This window comes from Taudactylus pleione, unplaced genomic scaffold, assembly GCF_031769625.1.
Source record: "Taudactylus pleione unplaced genomic scaffold, aTauple2 ptg000538l, whole genome shotgun sequence".
NCBI lineage: Eukaryota > Metazoa > Chordata > Amphibia > Anura > Myobatrachidae > Taudactylus > Taudactylus pleione.
In genome coordinates this window covers 141,370-164,044 of record NW_028284940.1, presented here as the reverse complement: position 1 = coordinate 164,044, position 22,675 = coordinate 141,370, and the positions used below count along the sequence as shown (strand labels likewise).

The 22,675-nt window shown below is 44.9% G+C and overlaps 1 protein-coding gene across 3 annotated transcripts in view; it reads left to right on the top strand.

Moving 5' to 3' along the window:
- The window catches only part of KLHL12 (kelch like family member 12), a 60,398-nt gene that overhangs the window by 5,692 nt on the left and 32,031 nt on the right, over positions 1–22,675 (top strand). For 2 of the 3 annotated variants that reach the window (XM_088451146.1, XM_088451145.1), the window contains exons 3-7: positions 7,290–7,443; positions 8,704–8,921; positions 9,029–9,178; positions 9,281–9,395; positions 13,584–13,690. In XM_088451146.1, the coding sequence (XP_088307272.1) occupies positions 7,290–7,443; positions 8,704–8,921; positions 9,029–9,178; positions 9,281–9,395; positions 13,584–13,690 (744 nt within the window). The remainder of the gene's footprint in view (positions 1–7,289; positions 7,444–8,703; positions 8,922–9,028; positions 9,179–9,280; positions 9,396–13,583; positions 13,691–22,675) is intronic. The other variant, XM_088451147.1, reaches the window with a different exon arrangement.

Genomic DNA, 22,675 nt, shown 5'->3' with positions numbered 1-22,675 from the left:
CCCATGTCCTGATTTTGATTAATGGTTTAATCATGTCATCAATATGCATTAACATGATTGTAGAATTGTGGATTGCTTAAAAAGATAAATATAATGTTTTTCTTAGAACATGCCTGGTCACTAGAAATTTTTTTTGCCTATTTTAGCCAAACTACTCAGTGGAGGGGTACCACAGCTAAAGAGACACTTCTCAGCAATGTTGCAGCATCCATCTGGTTGAAATATTGATGTTTCAGTATTGCTTACAGGCTTCTCTTTGTGCATGCCCTAAACACAACAGACTTTGTAGCTGTGGTGTACAAAGCATAGTCTGGCTACACTAGGAGGCCAATCCAATTAGGTGCGAGGAGCAAGTCTGTTTCTCGATACTCGCAGATTTCGCATGAATGCCTATTCGCGGTACTCACAGCGGAGGTTTGCGAGTTGACTGCCAAATGCGATGTGAGAGAAGTGCATGAAAAAGTGGGGAAACCATCGTGGACCCCCCAAAATTGATATAGAAGGCTGTTTGTGGGCATTATGAAGGTACTGTAGGTTTGTAAATGGTATCAAATGGCTGAATTGTGGGTGCCCAAAATAACGAAAAAGTTGACTTTGAGGTAATTTGAGGCCAATTTTTTTTTTTAGCCCCAAAAATTACATGTAATTATTGGACTAATTAAGTTAACTGGAAAATTCCAATTAACTAATTAGGGGAGGGGGGGTTCAAGTGGCTCAGCACAGTGTCCTGACATTTTAACTTTAGAATAAAAATGTTTCCTTTCCATGGAAAAATGCGAATTCAGCCTGACTGATTCAGTGTGAGTTGCTAATTGGATTGCAAAAATGAATTTGCTATGCGAATTGGAAGAGAAAGTAGCAACTTGCACCTAATTGGATTGACCCCTATGCAGTGGCTTCTCCAGAGGTGGGGCTCAACACAGTCCAAAATTCAAATGTAAATACAGTTAGCAGCAGTGGCGCAGTCCAAAATTCAAATAGGGGAGCCACACCAACTGCCAGCTGGCGATGTTTGTCTGCGTTTGAAAGGACAGTTGGTGTTGGCTTCCCTATTTGAATTTTGGACTTTTGGACTGCGCCACTGCCCCTAAGTGTATTTACATAACTCTAAGGAAACATTGGGTATACTTTGAAATTAATTTTAAGCATAGTCCAGTATAAAACAGTTGTAGAAGTCAATTTACAAAACAAGGGTTATATGCTTTACTACTATTTTGGACCCATCATTTTCTCTACTAATCGACACCTGAGAACAATATTCTGTATTGGACTTTCTAGCTGCTAATTTTATCTTGCTTAACAAAAGTTGGGCAAATATGCTGAGAATTCCATACTTTTATATTTATAGATAGAAAAAGTTAATTAATGGAGTCAACTTCTATATGAGCATCAAAAAGTTTTTTCAGTGATTATTTTGCTGAGATTCAATGAAGTTCTGGAGGTGGAGAACTTCTCTGGACTAATACCTCCGTTAGATTATCATGTACAATAAAACAGTTCCAAGACTTATTGGAGGCGATTAAATTCACAGCGCTGTTTGGTCAGACTTAAGGATTTCTTCTCGCACCCCCCTGGAGATGCGAGTAGAAATCCGACTAAAGTGCCGGCTGCGCGGCTGTTTTACTACTTAGCACGGCAATGACAGTCGCGTGGCCGGCACTTTAGTCAGAGAATACAGGTTCTCACGAGCATTCTCTGACTTAACCACTTGCCGACTAAGCAAACAGCTCGGTGAATTGAGTAGCTCCGGGAGCTCCCTCCCGGAGCTATTTAGCATCGTGCTAAGTTGAATCGCTCCCAATGCTTGAACTAGTTGTTTCATAGGCACACCAGTTGTTTATGCATCTCTAACATGATATACTTTTCTTATTCAGGGTCCATAGGGCTCCACAGAGAGACAGTGGGGTGTAGGTGGTACTTGGAGAACTGGACACCAACAACAAAGCTTTTTTTCTATCCCAGGATGCTCTGTCCTTCCCCCTATACCCCCCCCCACAGACTGAAGGCAACTCCGTTTCGTTGGTGTACGGCAGGAGCTGGATCACTGTTAGAACAGTGGGGCTGCTGTTAAGCAGCAAAAGCTTTATTTTTATGATTTATGTTTAATACAGAGTAGCAGCGAGAGACAGTCCTTTGGACGTCTGCACTGCTGCTCCATCACCCCTCTGTGGTGCCGCGACTCCAGCCCTCGGCTAGGTACTCTCGGCGGGGCTCCGTGGGGACCTAGCTAGCAAGGCTTCCCTGACCCCGGATTGCAGCCGGCACTCAAGAGGACAGGTAAGGTGGGTCTATGCGCAGTCTTACCTCGGTCTCAGGAGACAGACCGGAGGTGCTGATGTGGGCACCGGTTCGTCCAGGACTCCACTAGACCACCAGGGCACAGGGGACAGCTAAGGCCAGGGACCCGGTGGTTGATATCAGCATAGGGGAGAAGGCCCTCTCCCTGCCGCCCCACAGCTGCTCCTCCCTCACCCTCTGCCCCCTCAGAGACTCACAGCAGCCATTTCTGCATCAGGTCTCCGGGAACGCTGGGTCCGGTCTCCCTGTATACCTCTCCCAGGAGCCAGGTTATACAGCGCTACTTCCTCCCAGCCACTGCGGTCTGTGTAGTTGAATTTAGTGCCCTCTGCATTTATTTTGTATGCTCTGCATTGTATGTGACTTGTGCTAGCGCTGCTGTCTGTTTTTCTCAACTGTCAGCTTATACCTTTTCCTTTGGGGTTCATTGTACCTCACATCTACCTATATTTGTGAGAACTATCACATACTGTATATCTGGGTTGTGCTCTGCACTGTGCCATATTGTACATATATCTGGCTTGCTCACTGCACTGTTCCAGATTGTGTGCTACATTAGCCTTGCAGCTATGTCTAGCAAAGGCAAGAATAACAAGCAGCCTGCTGTTCCCACTCTGGTGTCTTGCAAGTCCTGTTTAGCAGGCTTAGCTTCAGAGGATCTTATTCAAGATGGTCTATGTGCAGCTTGTTATACGGCACCTGGCCCATCAGCCCCTGCATCCTCTCCTCAGGACCCCCCTGGGCTTCTTTTTCACAGGTGTTGGCAAAAAATTGCAGGCTACCTAGGGGTCCCTGTGGTAGCTCCCCCTATGGGATGGCCACAGCAGGTGCTCCCTGCGAGTCCTTTGCCTCCCCCCTTGGGTAGACATACTTTCTACCTCAGTGCAGTGCAGAGTATGTCGGCTACCACCTCCAGAAGGTCATTAAGTCCTTACTGCTCTGGGGGGTAATAATTACGGTCCCCACATTACAGCGAGGGAAGGGCTATTATTCTACCATTTTCTAGGTTCAGGAGCCCAACGGGTCTAATCTGCCTATCGTCAACCTCAAGTCTCTGAACAAGTTTATCAGGGTGCCCAGATTTCGTATGGAAACCCTACGCTCTATTGTCCTGGCAGTGGAGCCTGGGGACTTTATGGTGTGTCTGGACATTCGGGACGCTTACCTACATGTACCTATAGCGCCTTCTCATCAGCAGTATCTCCGGTTTGCTGTCCTACAGCAACATTACCAATTTCAAGCACTGCCTTTTGGGCTTTCTGCAGCTCCTCGGGTCTTTACCAAAATCATGGCAGTTATGGCGGCCTATTTCCGTCGTCAAGGGATCAGACTGCTCCCATACCTGGATGATATCTTGCTCTTAGCAAGCTCCCCAAAAATTCTTCACCGCCATCTTCAAGTAACCATTGCCTTTCTACAAACGCACGGTTGGCTGATCAACTGGAAGAAGTCTTCCCTGACCCCTTCTCAAAGAATGATACATCTGAGAGCCTTCCTGGACTCTCAAGCTCAGAGAATCTTCCTGAGAGCAGACAAAATCTCTGTATTACAGCACCGAGTGCGCAGATTACTCCACAGTCGCCGAGTGTCAATTCACTTTGCAATGCAGACCTTGGGATCCATGGTGTCCACCTTCGACATGGTGGAGCTCAGTTTAACTCTAGGCCCCTACAACACCTGAGCCTCTCCAGGTAGAACCGGACGCCCCATCTGCTCAGATCCCAGACAATGGGCCTCTCTCCTGAGGTCGCTTGTCCCTATCCTGGTGGTTACAGACGTCCCACCTAAACAAGGGTCGCTCCTTTTGGATCCCGGACTGGGCACTCGTCACCACTGATGCAAGCCTCCGCGGGTGGGGCACAGTGACCAGCCAGCACTCCTTTCAAGGACACTGGACTCCTGCCCAGTCGATATTACCAATTAATGTCCTTGAACTACGAGCCATTTACAAAGCCCTCACTCTAAATCAGGATATTCTTCAGGGCAGGCCAGTGCAAGTACAGTCCAACAACGCCACGGCAGTGGCCTGCCTCAATAACCAAGGAGGCACTTGAAGTCGGTCAGCAATGGCAGAAGTAACTCGTATTCTCACATGGGCCGAATGCCATCTCCGCAGTGTTCATCTGTAAGCAGGGGAGTTGTCTCTCAATCCAGAAGTCTTTCAGCTCCTGGTAGACAAATGGGGTCTACCGGACGTGGACCTCATGGCCTCACAACACAACTGCAAGATTCCAGTGTACGGGACCAGGAGCATTATCTGTGAGGTGGACCTTCCATTTGGCTTACCTCTTTCCTCCAGTCTCCCTTCTGCCTCGGGTTCATCGGAAGTTGAAGCAAGAGGGAAGCAAGGTCCTGTTGGTAGCTCCGGCTTGGCCCAGACACCGTTGGTACTCCGATCTTCAAAGTCTCTCCATAGATGTTCCTCTCCAACTTCCTACTATGACCAGACCTGTTGTCTCGGGGTCGCTGTCTCCATCCGGACCTCACCTGTTACTTTAACGGCTTGGCTTTTGAGACATCCCTCCTAAGGTCCAAATGGTTTTCTAGCTCTGTGGTCCAGACCATGCTCAGAGCGTGTATACCGGCCTCTGCCAAGATTTATCACCGGCTGTGGCATACATATTTCCCGTGGTGTGCTACTAGAAACTATGACCCTCCAGGTTTTTAGGGTTTCTAGAATCCTTGCCTTTCTTCAAACTGGATTGGATCTCTGATTCCGCCTAGCCTTTCTGAAAGTGCACGTCTCTGCTCTGCCCATCTGGTTCCAGTGCAGAATTGCTCCTCTACCAGATGTTCACACCTGTCTGCAGGGTGTTCTACGTATGCAACCTCCCTTTGTCCATCTTGTGGCTACGTGGGATTTGTCATTGGTTCTCCACGCACTTCAGGAACTTCCATTCGAACCACTGGATTCAGTAGATATCAAATAGCTCCTTCCTCCCTGTTTACCCCATCTGTGTCACACCTGTTTGTCTGTCCCTCCCCTTTAGAATGTAGTGTCTCTCCCCTCTTGTGCTTCTCCTTATTTTACATTCATCTACTTCTTACCCCCCACCAGGGCACCTAACACTTGGTTGCTTACTTTCTGCATATCTAGATGTTATGGTCACTTATGTAGCAATGTACAGTATATTATCCATGTCCTTGTCCTATATTGTATTGTACTGTATTTCTCTTGCCAAGTTATTTTCTTTATGTACTTTGTAAGGCGCTGCGGAACACTTGTGGCACCATATAAATAAAGGATACTCCTAAAATGTCTCACTGCGAAGATTCTGTTTCTTCTGGCTAAAGCATCTGCCCGTAGGGTATCTGATTTAAGGGCGCTTCCCTGTCGCTCCCCATGTCTAATTTTTCATCCGGACAGGGCTTTTTTTCGAATGCGCCCTGGCTTCCTTCCCAAGGTAGTCTCTCGTTTCCACCTTAATGAGGAAATTATGGTTCCAGCCTTTCAATCACCAGGCCTCTCGGCAGATGAGGCCTCTTTGGATGTGGTACGTGCTCTGAAGATCTACCTGGACCGTGCTAGTTCCATCAGGAAATTGGACACCAGCTTTGTCCTATATGGATTCCACAAGAAGGGATGCCAGCTAACAAACGGACTCTGGCAGGATGGCTTCGCATGACTATCTCACAGGCTTACACGCACACTGGCCTTCCTGCGCTGGCTACAGTATCTGCTCATTCTACTCGCTCTGTGGGTCCCCCGTGGGCAGCCAGCCATGGTGCGTCTACCGAACAACTATGCAAGGCGGCCATGTGGTCTTCTGTCCACACCTTTCTTAAGTTCGATGCCTTTGATACATTTGCCTCTCAGGCGCTTGGTTCTCCTCTCAGCTCAGGAGCGTCCCCACCTTTGAACAACTGCTTTGGGACATCCCCATTGTCTCCCTGTGGAGCCTTGTGGACCCTGAAGAAGAAAAGGAGAGTTGTACTAAAACTTACCCTTGTTAACTCTTTCTTTGAAGTCTATAGGGCCCTCAGGGCACCTGCCCTGACGCACCTGGCTTCTATGGGTTTCTTCTCTTGGTCACTTGTTTCCTTCTCTGTGTGAGAGTGTGATTCTTCAGTGTACCAGTCTTCCTTCTCTCCTGTCCTGCTCCTGCCTTGGGCTTGTTAACAAAACTGAGTTGCCTTCAAGCTGTGGGCGATGTAGAAGGGGGAAGGACCGGAGCATCCTGGGATAGAAAAAAGCTTTGCTGTTGGTGTCCGGTCCTCTAAGTACCACCTACACCCCATTGTCTCCCTGTAGAGTTAATAACAAGGGTGAGTTTTACCATAACTCTCCTTTTTTCCAGAAATGTGTTTTTCCCATACCATTCAGGCAGCTGAGCAGTAGCTGGCTGGCTGGCTGTTAGAAGTTTAAATAGAGTAGGAGCAGTCAGTGATAAATGAAAGCACTCAATTTTAACACTGAATTATATTTATAACCCCTCCCTCATTCGCAACTACAAGGAAGAGGTGGGGGATCAGGACCATGCCATTTATGGGAGATAAAACTCTCTCAGCCTCCCTATAATTTTAATTTTACCTACTAGAAAAGATAGGCGAATTAAATCCAAAAATCTGTGTTCTCTGATGAGAGCATGAATTTCTATGCTTTAGCAGCAACACAAAAAGTGTAAAGGTTGAAATGCAAAGTCTATCATTATGGAGGCACTGGTGGGGAAAGACATCTCAATAACATTCTATCAAAACCAGACCCCTGTTGTATTACTAATACGAGGTGAAAGTGATTAAGGGGTCTATTTACTAAGCAGTGTTAGGAGACAGAGTGAAAGTGATAAGGTGCCAGCCAATCAGCTCCCAACTGTCATTTTTCAAAAACAGCCTGTGAGATGACAGTTGGGAGCTGATTGGCTGGCACCTTATCACTTTCACTCTGTCTCCTAACACTGCTTAGTAAATAGACCCCTAATAGTTTAATTTAGGGTCTTATAGTGTAGATAAATTGCCTCATCTTTCTCATTTCACCCCTCTTTAAACAACAGTTGTCTGAGAAAGACAAACCCTATGTGGACATCCAGGGGCTGACTTCATCTACTATGGAGATACTACTTGACTTTGTGTACACAGAGACGGTTCATGTAACAGTGGAGAATGTGCAGGAGCTTCTGCCAGCTGCTTGTTTACTTCAGCTGAAAGGTGAGTCGTGGACAGCAGAGTAGCTTTTGCGGAATGGTTTTATAAATGCCAACTGTCTACAATTTTATTATTCATATTTTAAATGGAGGAGTAATCTCAAGTGGAATGGGTTCTTTTTGGAATGAGGATCATTGTTTAAAATGGATATTCATATAATTTTGTTGTACGTTTTTCTTTAACCATTTGGAAATCCATACACCTGCATATTTAGCCCATCACACAATTTACTCACAATTTCTATATTAAATAGCAAACGCATGGGGTGAGTCAATTGTGCCGCGCGCTTCCTGCTGGGCATCTACGAGCAATTCAATTGTTTCTCCGTTCGGGCGCTCATTAGCATTTAACCCGCCCACAAGCACTGGGTTTAGCTGCGAAAGCGGCTAAACCCGTCTAATGAGGAGGTTAGGGTGCCCGAACAGACGTTTGGGCAACCAAACCACTGTTGGGGCACCCAAAAAATGGGACTTTAGACACATTTTTCTTGCACCTCCGGAGGCTGCGAGAAATTTTTTTTAACTGCCACGGCTAATGTTGTCTATCAGAGAAACAATTGAATTGCTCTGATGGACGCCCATTACTATAGACGGCTAGCGCGCAGCACAATTGAATCACCCCAATACTGTTTTATTTGGATGACAGATGTGACAATAAGCAAGAATTTGTAAAATCCCTTCTGGGATCCTGTAGGCTTGTTGATATTTATAATGCCGACATCGGGAGATTAACAACTGTGAAAAGCTAAAGCATTTCTCGGGTGTCGACATTACAATTGTAAACATGATGACATGATGGTTAAATATCATATTTACAGTTGTAAATCCTGGTGCCCGTGAAATGCTTTTAGTATTCCACAGTTGTTGGTCTACCGGTGTCAATGTTCCAGGGTCTACATATGAATGTCAACACGATGTATGTATCGCCCTTCTTCTTTCCCTAATATCTACTTTTAATGAGTTTTTCCTGTTATTCTGTCCTATGTATATCGCATTCACAGGGATGGCAAATGGTTAACAGATTGTGTTGAGGGGAGGGGGCTTGTGTATTGAGGGAAATATAAGACAAATACATTTATAATGACCAATAAGTCACACAGACAAAAGGTTGTTGTTTACTTACACATTTATTCATGGCTAGATACCTAAAATATTACTATTCTACCGTAATAACAGAGAAAAAGTCACTTGTTTTTGTTTTTATATAGCTTAGAAAAATGGCTGCCTTTTATTAAATTCCTACTGTAACATGTGAACCATGCAGGTGTGAAACAGGCTTGCTGTGACTTTCTGGAGTCTCAACTCGATCCCTCCAATTGCTTAGGAATTCGGGACTTTGCAGAGACTCACAATTGCTTGGACCTTATGCAGGCGGCCGAAGTATACAGCCAAAAACACTTTCCAGACGTAGTACAACATGAGGAGTTTATCTTGTTACAGCAGGAGGAGGTGGAGAAACTAATCCGATGTGATGAGATTCAGGTACAAGAGTGATAGAGAAGCAGATACCATAGTCATAATCTCATACCTATCAAATACATGTTTATCATTTCAGCTGTTGCAGTTGCTTATATCACTTTGTCATGCAGATAGATTCTGAAGAGCCTGTGTTTGAGGCTGTGATAAACTGGGTGAAGCACAACAAGCAGCATAGAGAGAAGTCCCTTCCACAGCTTCTTCAGTATGTGCGCATGCCACTGCTAACACCACGCTACATCACAGATGTCATAGACACAGAGGTACATGAGCAAGGGAATGGTTTCTGTGTATCGTCTCCTTGTCGTATGGCTGCCATATTATGATAGTGTGACATGTAAACATGTTTGTTTGCTTACTTGCAGCCCCTAATCAAATGCAGCTTACAGTGCAGAGACCTGGTGGACGAAGCTAAGAAATTTCATCTGCGTCCAGAGTTAAGGAGTCAGATGCAAGGTCCAAGAACCAGGGTGCGCCTGGGTATGTGCAAGAATTTACATGTCCTATTTCTCTATCGCTGTCTGGGGGGCTAAGACCTCCAAATACACAGAGGACACAACAGTTGTGAGAAAACACTTCCTGTTGTGTCATTTTACCAATGGTTAATAGTTAGTGTTAAACTCACCTTTGCAAAATGCAGTATTTTGAAGGCCATTATCCTTGCCATGTAGGAGATATTTACTTTCTTGTAATTCCCTAATATATCATTCTCTCGCTGTTAGTGGTAAAAGTATTATGAATTTTGTCTGCTAGAGATGCATCATGGATGGCTGCCAACCAATCAGCTGCTCTTCACTTAAGTATCAGCAACTAAGAAGTTTAAAGTAGTGATTCTTAAGAATAGTTTTGATCATTTAATTTCTGATGTTCTGCTAGTACACTGAGGAGAGTTACCATTAAGTATTTACATATCTTTCTTGTAAGTGCATGCAGCATACCAGTATTCCTCTAGTTTTCCTTTTTATATTCCCATTAAAGACGACTATTTCTTATTATTATTTGATTTTAAGTAGTTTTTAATGCAATGGTTGGGAGTTTTCTAGATGCCCCGAGTGTGATAGTGGACTTCTCTCCCCATCTCCATTCATTTTCCCAGTAGGTGATGGCTGACTGTGACCACTATGCAATGAGTGCTCATACAGTGGCTCCTTTTTCCACAGTTGTGAGATTTTTGGTATTTTATCGGGTGCAGGGCTTTGATTTTTTTTGTGAGCACCTCCAGAGCAGGTCTAATTTTTTCTTAAAATCCTTATTTTAAGGAAAAATTTTCAGCACTTGCTCTGACCCCTTTGAACATGCTGCCAATGACTAATTAAACATTTGGAAGTTTCCAGTTAGCTTAATTAGTCCTTAATTACTCACCTTCTGCAGCGCTGTCCTCCTCCTCCGTCTCTTCTCTAGCGTCGCAGACAGTTTTCATGGACCGGCAGGGCACTGGACAGGTACTAACTATGCACCCCACTTTCCCTAATCCTGCATCCGCTACTTTTTTAATTGGATACTATGGCTTTTGGGTGCCTGCATACCCGTGGTAATGCAAAATTGGTCGCAAGGTCTGTGTATTTTTTTGCAGCCAATTGCGACCTTAGGGGTGAATTTACGGAAGAACGATTTTGATTTTTAGATTGATTTAAATCGATCTGATTCGATGTTGTGTTTCAGGGGCTAAATCTCACATTTACTAGCAAACAATTGATTTTTAAATGTTAGTAAATGTGCGATTTAGCCCCTGAAATACAGCATTGATTTTAGATCGATTTAAAATCAACCTTTAGTAAATTTACACTTTACACTTGAAACTGTATACCTCCTGGTTTTGGTCGGATTGTTCACAAAGTCGGGTAATGTATAGTATAATGTAATGTATATATGATCCCTTAACCAGTGATCGCGGTGAGTGACAAAATATGTGGGTCCCAGGGACCCTCCACTTTAAAAAAAAAAAAAAAAAAAATGGAGTCCTACCTGACCATTTCTGGGTCCCATCATAATTTATGATTTAGAGCTCCCCATATGCCTCTCGGACCTCCCTTAACCCCTTACAAATGATGCCACACAGCCACGCCCTGCCTTTTCACATTATGCTGCACATTAATGCCCTTTACACATTATGCCGCACATTAATGCCCGGTCTTTACACATTATGCCATGCAGTAATACCCCTTACAAATGATGCCACACAACCATGCCCAGCCTTAACACATTATGCCGCACATTAATGGCCTTTACAAATTATGCCACACAATAATGCCCTTAAGTCTCCCTATGCATTGCCCCCAGTAGCCCCCCCCTATGCATTGACCCCCTATGCATTGCCACTAGTAGTAGTCCCCCTATGCATTGCCCCCAGTAGTAATCCCCCTATGCATTGCCCCCAGTAGTAATCCCCCTATGCATTGCCCCCAGTATTGGCCCACCTATTTGCCCTTTAGTGACCTGGGCCTAATGCTCAGGTCACTCACACCTTCAATTGGGCTAATGCCCCCTATGTAGCCCGGGCCTTGTGTCCACCTATATACCCACAGGCCTATTGCCTGAATTTATCCCACGGGCCTAGTGCCCAACAACCCTGGTGGTCAAAGGAGGGGTTAAATAACGGTGGCCCAAGGCCGCCTACCTGTACAGTGGAAGAGGCTGCGGGGGGAGCTTCGTTAGCTCTTTTTCTTTCCACCCCCGCAGTCCTCTTCAGTCCTCAGCTTCATTCTTCTGCCGCTGGCCCGTACTGGCCAGCGGCACCGCCTATTCCTTTCTTCCTCCTTGATCACGGCGTCCTCTGGCGCGGCTGCCAGAACTGTTGCCGCGCCGCTCTTCTCTTTTCTTCGGGAGGTCTTCACTCCTCCCCTCCGCCGCCGGACTGAACTTTCCCGCTCAGCGGCGTCTTATTCAAGACGCTGTGAGTGGGCGGGGCTATGACGCGGCGAGCCACGATTGGCTCATCGCGTCTGCCTCCTATTGGCCAGTGGCTGGACCAGGCGGTCCCTTCAGCAGGTACCCGCCGCGGTGGCTTACCTGGCGCTGGGAACAAACACACTGTCCCAGCACCGGGCACAGCTTTCCACAGCAGCAGCCAATGAGAGTCTATCTGACTCTCATTGACTGCTATAACAGACAGCGTTGTGTCTTTGACAGGGGGATGCGCTGTGCTGCAGCCAGCTGTCAGGGATTGGCCACACCACAGCGCGTCCCCCGGCTACATTTTAAAAGTAGCGCGTATTTGTGAACACTGCCCTTAACAATGTATGCCCAGCTATAGGTGACAGAACCGTTTGCAGTATGCACAGAATTGTGACATTGTATATTTTATGCATATTGCTTGTACATGCTGTTATTTCTTTTCCATATTTCAGTTATTCCTTATGGTTTTTTTTATTATAATTTCAATTCTTTATCATTATTGACCAAGTGTTTGTTGAACACTGAAAGTGATTGTAATTGATTTTTATACATTGTACAAATTCGAATCATTGCCAGGCAGCTACCAAATAAACATTGTTGATCCTACAGTTACAGTTATCAAACAATCCGTATCCACACATCATACATGTCATATAGGTATGTTAGGATGAAGTCTAGTCTAGTTTAATCACCAATCACACAAGAGTGCTGGATGTTTTTTATTTCAAAGAAAGAATATCCAATAAACAGACCGATGTTGGGAGAACAGAGGATCCAACTTAGTCAAAACAATCTCTGGGTCAGCAACAAGAATTAGGCAGAGTAGCAAATACAGACCAGGTATCTCATGGTTTCTTATACTTGGCCTTTAATCCTTTAGTTACCACCCAACAGACAATATACTGTAATCATCACTGAGTTTTCTGACTTCCTATCTTAAATACTCACAGCCTGCAGATGATTGGCTATGGCCAGGAAGTGGGAGGAGAGCCAGTGCAATGCAAAATGTTCAATAAAGAACAGAATTTTGAACCAGCATAGCTGTTGTAGTGCACATCTTCGGTTTGTTCTTCTTTAAAAATCAGACTTCAACACTAGAAACTCCTTGTGGTCCATCTTAAATTTTGAGAGAAGGCTTTTTTGGGAGGGTTTCAAGTTCCCCATCCTCTGAACTCCCACTTTTATTTTGGGGCACTGCCATTTCTGACTTGGCAACAATTTCTCATGTTAATGAAGATCTTTGGGGAGCCAACAGTTCATAAACACCCTCATAGTAATCGTAGTAGTGCCAGCAGAGTCTGCACTGTAGCGATCTCTCTAGTTGTTAATCACCAACACCAGTCAATTTATCCATACATGAAGCTTTCCGTAGCCTCCTTTTGGATTCCTCTCAGAAACCAAAGTTATTTAATCTGTGCAAGATTAACAATCTTCTGCATTCACTTTCCGCCAGTCTATATGCTGGGTTAGGGCAAACAGGATGCACTTCCATATCTTTCTACCTTACAGTCCACTCACATAATACAGTTTGTGGTGGCTGGGCCTGAATGCTTTGTGCATCAGCCCATCAGTTGGGTAGTTGTGTCTTCACTTTTAAAATTTAATATATGAAAGTGGATGTTGTTTTAGAAAGCTTTAGACTGTAGTGCTCCTTAAGATTAATGATATTACGGTCTAGTATTCCCTATGTGGCTGATTGAGAAATCTAGATTTTGTTTTTACTTGGAGCATTTGTCATAACTATCCGTCTGTAATATTTCTGTTATTTTTAAGGAGCGAATGAGGTGCTACTTGTTATTGGAGGATTTGGTAGCCAACAATCTCCTATTGACGTGGTGGAGAAATATGATCCCAAAAACCAGGAGTGGAGTTTCCTTCCAGTGAGTTTGGTGGTTCCCATTGTAATTATTTTTTTTTTTTCCATGCTAACTATGCCAGTATTGTGTAGTGCAGAGTTTTCCAAACTCCACACAGTCCAGGTTTTAAGAATATCCATGCTTGAGTCCAGATGGTTAAATCAAATTGAGTGAGGTACTAATTAAGTCACCTTTGCCTAAGAATGGATATCGTTAAAACCTGGACGGTAATGGCAGAGTTTTGGAAACTCTGGTGTAGTGCAAAGCTTGTGAGATTGGTGATGCAGGGTACCAGCGTAAAAGAAACGTAGTGAACAACTTAGAATGATTATGCCCCTGCCTCCATCCTACAGGTCTCCTCCTGAGGTATGCAGTCGGGGAAGCCGGCGGTCCTAATCCCGACAGCTGGCTTCCCAACTGCTTAATCCCGTCGAGGGTTAAATTACAGGCGTCTAAAACAAGCCGCCTGTCATTTTACCAACGCTGGAAGATCGGCGCCCGGCATCCCGTTCGAAGGGCCGCCAGCCACGGATAGCCGCGCGCGCGCGGGGGTTTTAGGGCTGCCGGGGGGGGGGGACTTAGGGTTAGGCACCCCCCAGGAGGTTAGGTTTCAGCTAGGGGAAGGGGGGGGGTTAGGGTTAGGAACCCCGGGGGGAGGTTATTAGGCACCTCCCCGGGGGACTTTGGTTTAGGCGGCAGGTAAGGGGGATTAGGGTTAGGCACTGGGGGGGGAAGGTTAGGGTTAGGCACCCCAAGGGAGGGTTAGGGTTAGGGGGTAGAATTAGGTTAGTCAATACTTACCTTAAGAAAATCGGGATTTCCTCTTCTTCCGGGATGCTGCTGTCGGGATTCCATCCGCTGGGCATGGGTCCGGCGGTAAATCATATCGATTCCTCTCCTGTTATATAGGGGAAAATGTATTAAGTCTCAATATGGGGAGGAAGTGGTATCATCGCACGTTATGTGCGCTTATACCGATTCTCCCCCATGCATTACTGAGGGGTTGGGCGGTAATTGAAAGGGGCGCTATGTGCCCCTGTTATTATCTACGCTGCTATCTACAAGATAGCAGCGCTGATATGGAGGGCAATATATGAACGGTCAGTTGCACTGAATGTTCCGATAGTTACCGCTATCGATATCGATAGCTGCAGCTATCGTTGCCTTCTCACCACATTATCCCCACAGCAGGGACAGCACTTTGTTTGGTAGAGCCAAGTCCTAACATAATGGGAGTACATTTTACTCTTTAGAGTCCACAGTGCTCAGATGATGTGTCCATTCCTCTGTCTGTCACTACCTCACAGCATATACAAGTACTGATGTCTCATGCTACACACATATGTTATCGCTGTTTTGTGTGTCGTTTATACTACAAAAAAAAGAAAACAAGACGAGAGGTCATATACAGTGCTCTGGCAAAAATAATTACCTCCTAGTGTGCTTCTGAGCTAATAACCCTATAACTTCAGGGGTATAACTTTTTTTTTTTTTATAAAGTCTTTATTTTCAGAGAAAAACATTTTGTTACATCAAATAACAGTGGTACATAGTCTATAAATGTTTCTATTTTTCAACATTAGTGCATATAAACCTTGCAGATGGAAATCAGGAACAACAAAACATACATTGAATATCAGCAAGGAAAAAAAATTGTATCCAAACAATTAAATCTTCTGCAGATAATTGTATAAACAAAAAGGCCACAATTTCTCAATTAAAACAAAAATACAACAAATTGGACCGGAAACATAAGAGAAGAAAAAATAAATATAATATAAATAAATAATAATTAATAATATTTTTTGGAAAGAGGGGGAGGGGGGGGGGGGGAAGAGAAGGAGAGGCAGACAACCAATGCTAAGCATACACCTTCAGAGACCAGGCATCAGTAAAATCAATAGATAAACTAGGGTCGTGGAATGAGGGCTGCGTAAGAAGCAGAGGATTTGAAGTCAATCCAATTAAACCACAGAGTCGTAAACTCCGAGTGTTTTTCAGGGGCTGAGTAAAGCATATCATCCATGGTCATGTAGAAACACTGAGGGGGGAACCTGAGAGCGGCAGCGGACAGGGAGGGGTATAACTTTTGCTAGGCCTAGGTTAATATTCTTTGGCTGTTTTCCCTTTATTGTCTGAGTTACATTCCAGCAGACCGGTCCCACCTTTATCCTACAAGGTGTTCAACTTGCATTATTATTATTATTATTATTAGCATTTATTTATATGGCGCCACAAGTGTTCCGCAGCGCCTTACAAAGTACAAAAACAAATTGTATACAAGTGACTTACAGAACAATACAATACAGGACATGGATAATATATATTGCTACATTAGTGACCATATCACCCAGATAAGCAACAGAGCATAAGCAACCAAGTGTTAGGTGCCCTAGTGGTGAGTAAGAAGTAAATGACACTATAGTAAGGAGAAGCACAAGAGGGTAGATGGCCCTGCTCGTGAGAGCTTACATTCTAAAAAGGTGGGGGAAGACAAACTGGGTTGACACAGATGGGGTAGATGGGGACGAATGAGCATGTAGCAAGGAGTTAGAATGATAGCTGGAAGGCTTTGATGAAGTAGTGGGTCTTGAGAGCCCGTTTGAAGGATTGCAAACAGGTGGAGAGTCTGATGCGGAGTGGGAGAGAGTTCCAGAGGTGGGGAGCAGTGCGGGCAAAATCTTGGAGGCGGGAGTGGGAGGAAGTAATCAGCTGGCATGAAAGGCGGCGTGCATTAGTTGAGCGAAGAGGGCGGAGAGGAGCGTGAAGGGAGATGAGATCAGAGATGTATATGGGAGAAGATTGGGTGAGGGCTTTGTGAGCGAGCGTGAGAACCTTAAATTGGACTCTGAAAGGGAAGGGGAGCCAGTGTAGGGCTTGTAGGAGAGGGGAGGCAGATACAGAATGTTTGGAGAGGAAGATAAGCCGTGCAGCAGCATTGAGGACAGACTGGAGAGGAGAGAGATGGGATTTGGGGAGGCCAGATAGGAGGAGGTTACAATAGTCCAATCTGGAGATGACCAGTGAGTGTATGAGGGTTTTAGTAGCATCCTGGGTGAGATCGGGTCTGATCTTAGAAATATTTTTGAGATGGAAATGACAGGACTGTGAAAGGTTCTGGATATGTGGTTTGAAGGAGAGGGATGAGTCCAGGATAACTCCAAGACAGCGCACCTTGGGACTAGATGAGATAGTTATTCCATCAATTGATAAAGAAATAGTGGGAAGTGATGTGGGAGGGTGGGAAGATGATTAGCTCTGTCTTAGACATATTAAGTTTAAGAAATCGCTGGGACATCCAGGAAGAGACAGCAGAGAGACAGTTGGAGATACGAGTCAGAAGAGAGGGGGAGAGATCAGGGGAGGAAAGGTAGATTTGAGTATCATCAGCATAGAGATGATAATGGAGGTCAAAAGAGCTGATGAGTTCACCTAGAGAGGAAGTATAGAGGGAGAATAGGAGAGGACCAAGAACAGAACCTTGGGGAACACCTACTGTAAGAGGCTGTGGAGGGGAAGAGGAGTCGTGAGAGGAAACTGAAAAAGATCGGTCAGAGAGGTAGGATGACAGCCAGGAGAGGGCAGTTTCACGTAGACCAAGGGAGTGAAGGATATTCAGCAGGAGAGGGTGGTCCACAGTGTCAAAAGCAGCAGAGAGATCAAGGAGAATGAGAAGAGAGTAGTGGCCTTGGGATTTGGCAGCAAGGAGGTCATTGCTGACTTTTGTGAGGGCAGTTTCAGTGGAGTGGAGAGAACGGAAGCCAGACTGAAAAGGGTCAAGGAGGGAGTGGGAGGAAAGAAAAGTGGTAAGGCGGTTGTAAACAATCCGCTCAAGGAGTTTGGAGGCAAAGGGGAGGAGAGAGATGGGACGGTAGTTAGAAAGAAGGTTAGGATCAAGGGTAGGTTTTTTAAGAATGGGGGAGACAAGGGCATGTTTGAATGCAGAAGGAACAGTGCCTGATGAGAGGGAGAGGTTAATGAGGTGGGCAAGATGGGAGCAGGCTGAGAGAGAGAGGAAGCGGAGGAGGCGGGGGGGAGGTGGAAGGGGGGGAGGACCGGATGAGGGCCATGACTTCCTCTCCAGATACAGGGGAGAAGGATGTTAGAGTTGGTAAAGTTGATGGGGAGGGGTGACTAGGGAAAGGAGGAGGTGGAGAGCTGGGGGACTGATTGGATATGATGTCCTGACGTATGGAATCAATTTTAGATCTAAAGTAGGTAGCAAAGTCAAGGGCGATGAGCAAGAAGGGGAGACGAGGAGGGGTGGGCGAAGGAGGGATTTGAAAGTAGTGAAGAGACGCTGGGGATTAGAGGACTGAGAGGAGATGAGGTTCTTAAAGTATGACTGTTTAGAGAGGGAGAGCGCAGCACTATAGGATGAGAGCATAAATTTGAAATGGAGAAAATCTGCCTTAGAGCGTGATCTTCTCCACTGTCGCTCAGCAGTTCGAGAACACTTTTGCAGGTATCTGGTGCATTTGGAATGCCAGGGTTGAGGAGTAGATCTGCGAGTGTGAATAGTGATCGCTGGGGCAACAGAGTCCAGAGCAGAAGTAAGGGAGGCATTGTATAGGGAGGCGGCTTGTTCAGGGCAGGAGAGAGAGGATGGGGGAGAGAAGTGAGTCAAGCAGGGAAGAAAAGGAACCTGTGTCGATAGTGTCAATGTTACGCTTAGTAATGGAGGCTTTTGGAGGTAGAGGAGGGGAAGGAGAGAGGGACAGGTTAAAAGAGAGAAGGTGATGGTCAGAAAGAGGGAATGGGGAATTGAGGTGGTCAGAAATATCACAACGGTGTGTGAATACCAGATCAAGCACATGGCCACTCACATGGGAGGGTGAGGAGGTCCATTGGGAGAGACCAAGTGACGATGTGAGGGAGAGGAGTTTGGAGGCAGAGGATTCTGTGGGGATATCAATTGGAATATTGAAGTCACCTAGGATAATGGAGGGAAGGTCTGAGGAGAGAAAGTGAGGGAGCCAGGAAGCAAAGTTGTCAAGGAACTTGGAGGGAGGGCCAGGGGGACGGTAAATGACAGCTACTTGGAGGTGTACTGGGTGGAAGAGGCGTATAGCATGGACTTCAAATGAAGAGAATGTGAGGGATGGTTCAGAGGGAATGGGTTGGTATGAGTAACCAGGGGATAGAAGGACCCCAACACCACCACCATGGCGACCCCCAGGTCGTGGGTTGTGGGAAAAGGTGAGGCCCCCAGAGGAGAGAGCTGCAGCAGAAGCGGTGTCAGAGGGTGAAATCCAGGTTTCAGTAATAGCTAGGAGATTCAGGGAGTTGGAGATGAAAAGGTCATGGGTTGGGACCTGTTTATTACAGACTGACCTGGCATTCCAGAGGGCACAGGATAGAGGGACAGAGTTTGTTGGGGAGATTTGAATGAGATTATCAGGGTTGCTATAGCGTGGGGGTGAGATTAATTTGGGGAACAGAGCTGAATAGAGTGTAGCGATGGTGCGGACTCCAGTGCTAGAAGGGGAGCCAGTAGAAGGTGGGCAGGAAGGGAAATTAATGATGTGTGGATGGATGTGGGGTAAAGTGACATGGAGAGGGGAGTGGGAGGAGGGATTAGCAGTGAGGTTGTAGGACCCCTGTGGAGTATAAGAGAATGAAAGTGGAGTAATGGGAGAAGATGGGGAGGAAGGTAAACAGAGGAGAGGAGATAAGGGGAAGAGGAAGTGGAGGAGACAAGGGGGAAAGGATAAAGGTGGAAGCAAGGGGCAGAACAAAAGATTAGGTAGACACTGAGTGAAGGTGGGATTTGAAGAAAACATGGTAATAGTAAGGATGATGTAAATAGGGGAAGAAAAGTTAAAAGTAGGAATGAAGACAGAATGTAGGAGAGAGCAGATTTCCAGAAACGCAAGTAATAGTGCAGTGTGGGAAAAGAGTCTGTACTGCAAAAGTTTATTATTGAGTATAAAAAAGTGGAGATTTGGTGGGAGCAGAAATTAAATAGTAAAATATACAGTGGTAGGAGCTAGATATAAGACTTAGAAAAAGAGCTAAGGTAAAAGTACATTATTATAGAGGAAAACTGACATAACACAGATAAGTATGCATTAGGATTATATGTAAAGCACAGAGCCAGCAGCAATAGTAGCAAGGGAGGCACCAGGTTTATGCAGCCACCAGACAGGGAGTTCAATAATGAAAGTCCTGGTTATGTGTCCACAGGAGCTAGTAGTATGGAGACTGTGAACTCACAATTGTTCATTCCACTTTGTCCAATTAATTAGGTTGTTGTTTGTAGTTTGGCGGGTTTCCTTCTGTTTCACTGCTGTTTAACACTGATATAACGCCAATTAATCGATTTAAAAAGAAGTTGACACTTTTAAAATAGGACACTTCTAAAGATAGGGCACCCAGCCAAGGCTTAGTCCAGCCTTCTAATGAACCTTACATAGGAGCCATAGGAGACCTAGCATGTGAAACCACTAATTTCTAACTACCCCCAAAACACTCCCACTATTATTGCAAGCAATAAATTACCTTAAACAAACAAACAGAACATACCATTAAGCTAGCATCTGGGTCTATATACCTTGCATTGAACTAAGAAAACACAAACATAAAACTATATTCTAAACCATCAACTACAGATACTATGCAGTGATATACTACTTAATTTAACATTACATCTAAGTTACTTGTTCAAAGCAGTAGTCCTTTACAAGTATCATGCAGCAAGAATATGCTGGGAGCAGTAGTCCTTTACCTAGTACAGCTCGGGCAGGGACAAACAATTATAATGCAGCAAGAATATGCTGCTGGGAGCAGTAGTCCTTTACAAGTATCATGCAGCAAGAATATGCTGGGAGCAGTAGTCCTTTACCTAGTACAGCTCGGGCAGGGACAAACAATTATAATGCAGCAAGAATATGCTGCTGGATGCAGTAGTCCTTTACAAGTATGTCTATTTGCCTGCTGGGTATACAGTATGGGCCTGATTCACTACGGATCTTGATATTGTGTACGCACGCAGTTCAACTGCGATTGCAAGCCACTCCACTGCAATCGCAATGCAAACTCAGCACTACATAAGGACACACACTGTACCATACGCACATCCGTAATATTTAGCAGAATAGTGAAACCATTGGTGCAATCGAGTACCATCGGACCCGTACGCACACTTACACAAACCTTGACCTTACTCAGAAATTGCTAACAGCCACGCACGCTATGAGACTTCGCAGTGGATAATTTATGCACGCCCTTGCAACGGTATTGAAACAGACTGGCATGCCTGCGTGTGCACAACCACCCCCCATCACCACCCACAAATGGCGCTTCCTGTCAATCTCTCTGCGATGGGTCTGCATAGCCTCTGCGATCGCAGTGGCCGCCACACGCACTGCAATGTGTACGCATGCGCAGAACGCAAACAATTGGGTGATTGCTTGCGTATTAGCAACTGCGATCCAAGCTGAATCAGGCCCTATGTCCTAAATACTACCTACCTGGATTGGGGTGCCTTTGGCTCACTTAGGGTTGATTACTCAGGTGCAATTTGGTGCAGCTGCAACCACTCTGATTATGCTGTGTCCACTTATGGGTTATTTTCTACCTATTTACATAACCTCACTTTTTTATAGTGACTCACAGGTTGGTGATGTTGTGTGACCTGTAACGCTGCTTCTACAGAATGTGGTAGTTGAATGATATGCTGTGGTACTTCTCTACGTTAAGTATCTTTTTTGGTATAAATGTGCCATATCGGAAATTGTGATTTCTCTCTCTAGCGTTGCTCTCGCAGTGTTCTCCCCGCGCTTTATTTGTTAGATGGCCCATTCTGTAAAAATCCTGCGCTGCCCAACACATTGACGTTCCCAAAAGCTGCACTGCGCTGAGCCCTGCCCGTCTGTGACTGTGTTCTGGCTGAAAGTCATGCTGCGCTGACATAGAAGCTTCAGCGCAACACTCCTTTCTTCTGCATCATGGTGGTGGGCGTCCTTAGACGGGAGGGCAGAGAAGATCTCTCCCCATGTATAAGAGGAAGGGTGCTGCTGTTGCCAGTGGGAACAGTGACTGACAGTTGCCAGCAAACAGTGAAGAGAATGGTCCTCCTGACTTGAGTATAATAGAAAAATTAACCGCTGTCTCAATGTTTAGCAATAAATAAAAAATGTAATCATAAAAGATATGAAATAAAAGAGTAAAAAAAAGTGTATATTACCAGGAAAACCCAGTGACATAAAATATACAATACCTAAAAGACTAGTCTAAAACATATGTATGCTTTTAAGGCAGATATGATTAGCAGATAATTATGCAGTGGTATCTGACAACTGTAACTGTGCTGAGATAGCACTATGATACATTTATAGCAATATGAAATATTCCAACAGTGACTTTCACCATAGAATAATTATTGAAACAATAAAACAACACGTTTTGCCACATTAAATGGTGGAAATATATCCAGTTTAAAAAGTCTGTGTCCGAGAATTGTTTCTAAGATGACTGCTATGATAGTTGAGAGCTGTTTTTATCTACACTTTTGATGTTTCGGTCACTATATTGTTCCCGTCATTTGCCGACAGTGCTATATCTAAAAAATTAATATAATTGTGGTGATAAGTGCTAGTGAAATGTAATCCAAAATTATTATGATTTAAACTCTCCATGAATGTGATAATTGACTGGTGATCTCCTCCCAAATGAAAAATAAATCAATATATCTACCGTAAAAAACCAGGTTCGCCCCATGTCGCCCGCCCCATATGTGCTAGTCTTCGAACCTGCCCATATATAGGTTGGCAAAGCTTGTGGCGAACCTGGTTCCCATAGCAGTCTTTTAGGTATTGTATATTTTATGTCATTAGGTTTTCCTGGTAATTTACACTTTTCTTTACTCTTTTATTTCATATCTTTTATGATTAAATTTTTTTATTTTTTTGCTAAACATTGAGACAGCGCTTCATTATTCTATTATATTCGTCTTTGTTGCATACCTGATAGGTTATATCTTACCTATCTTAAAATTGAAGCAGCAGT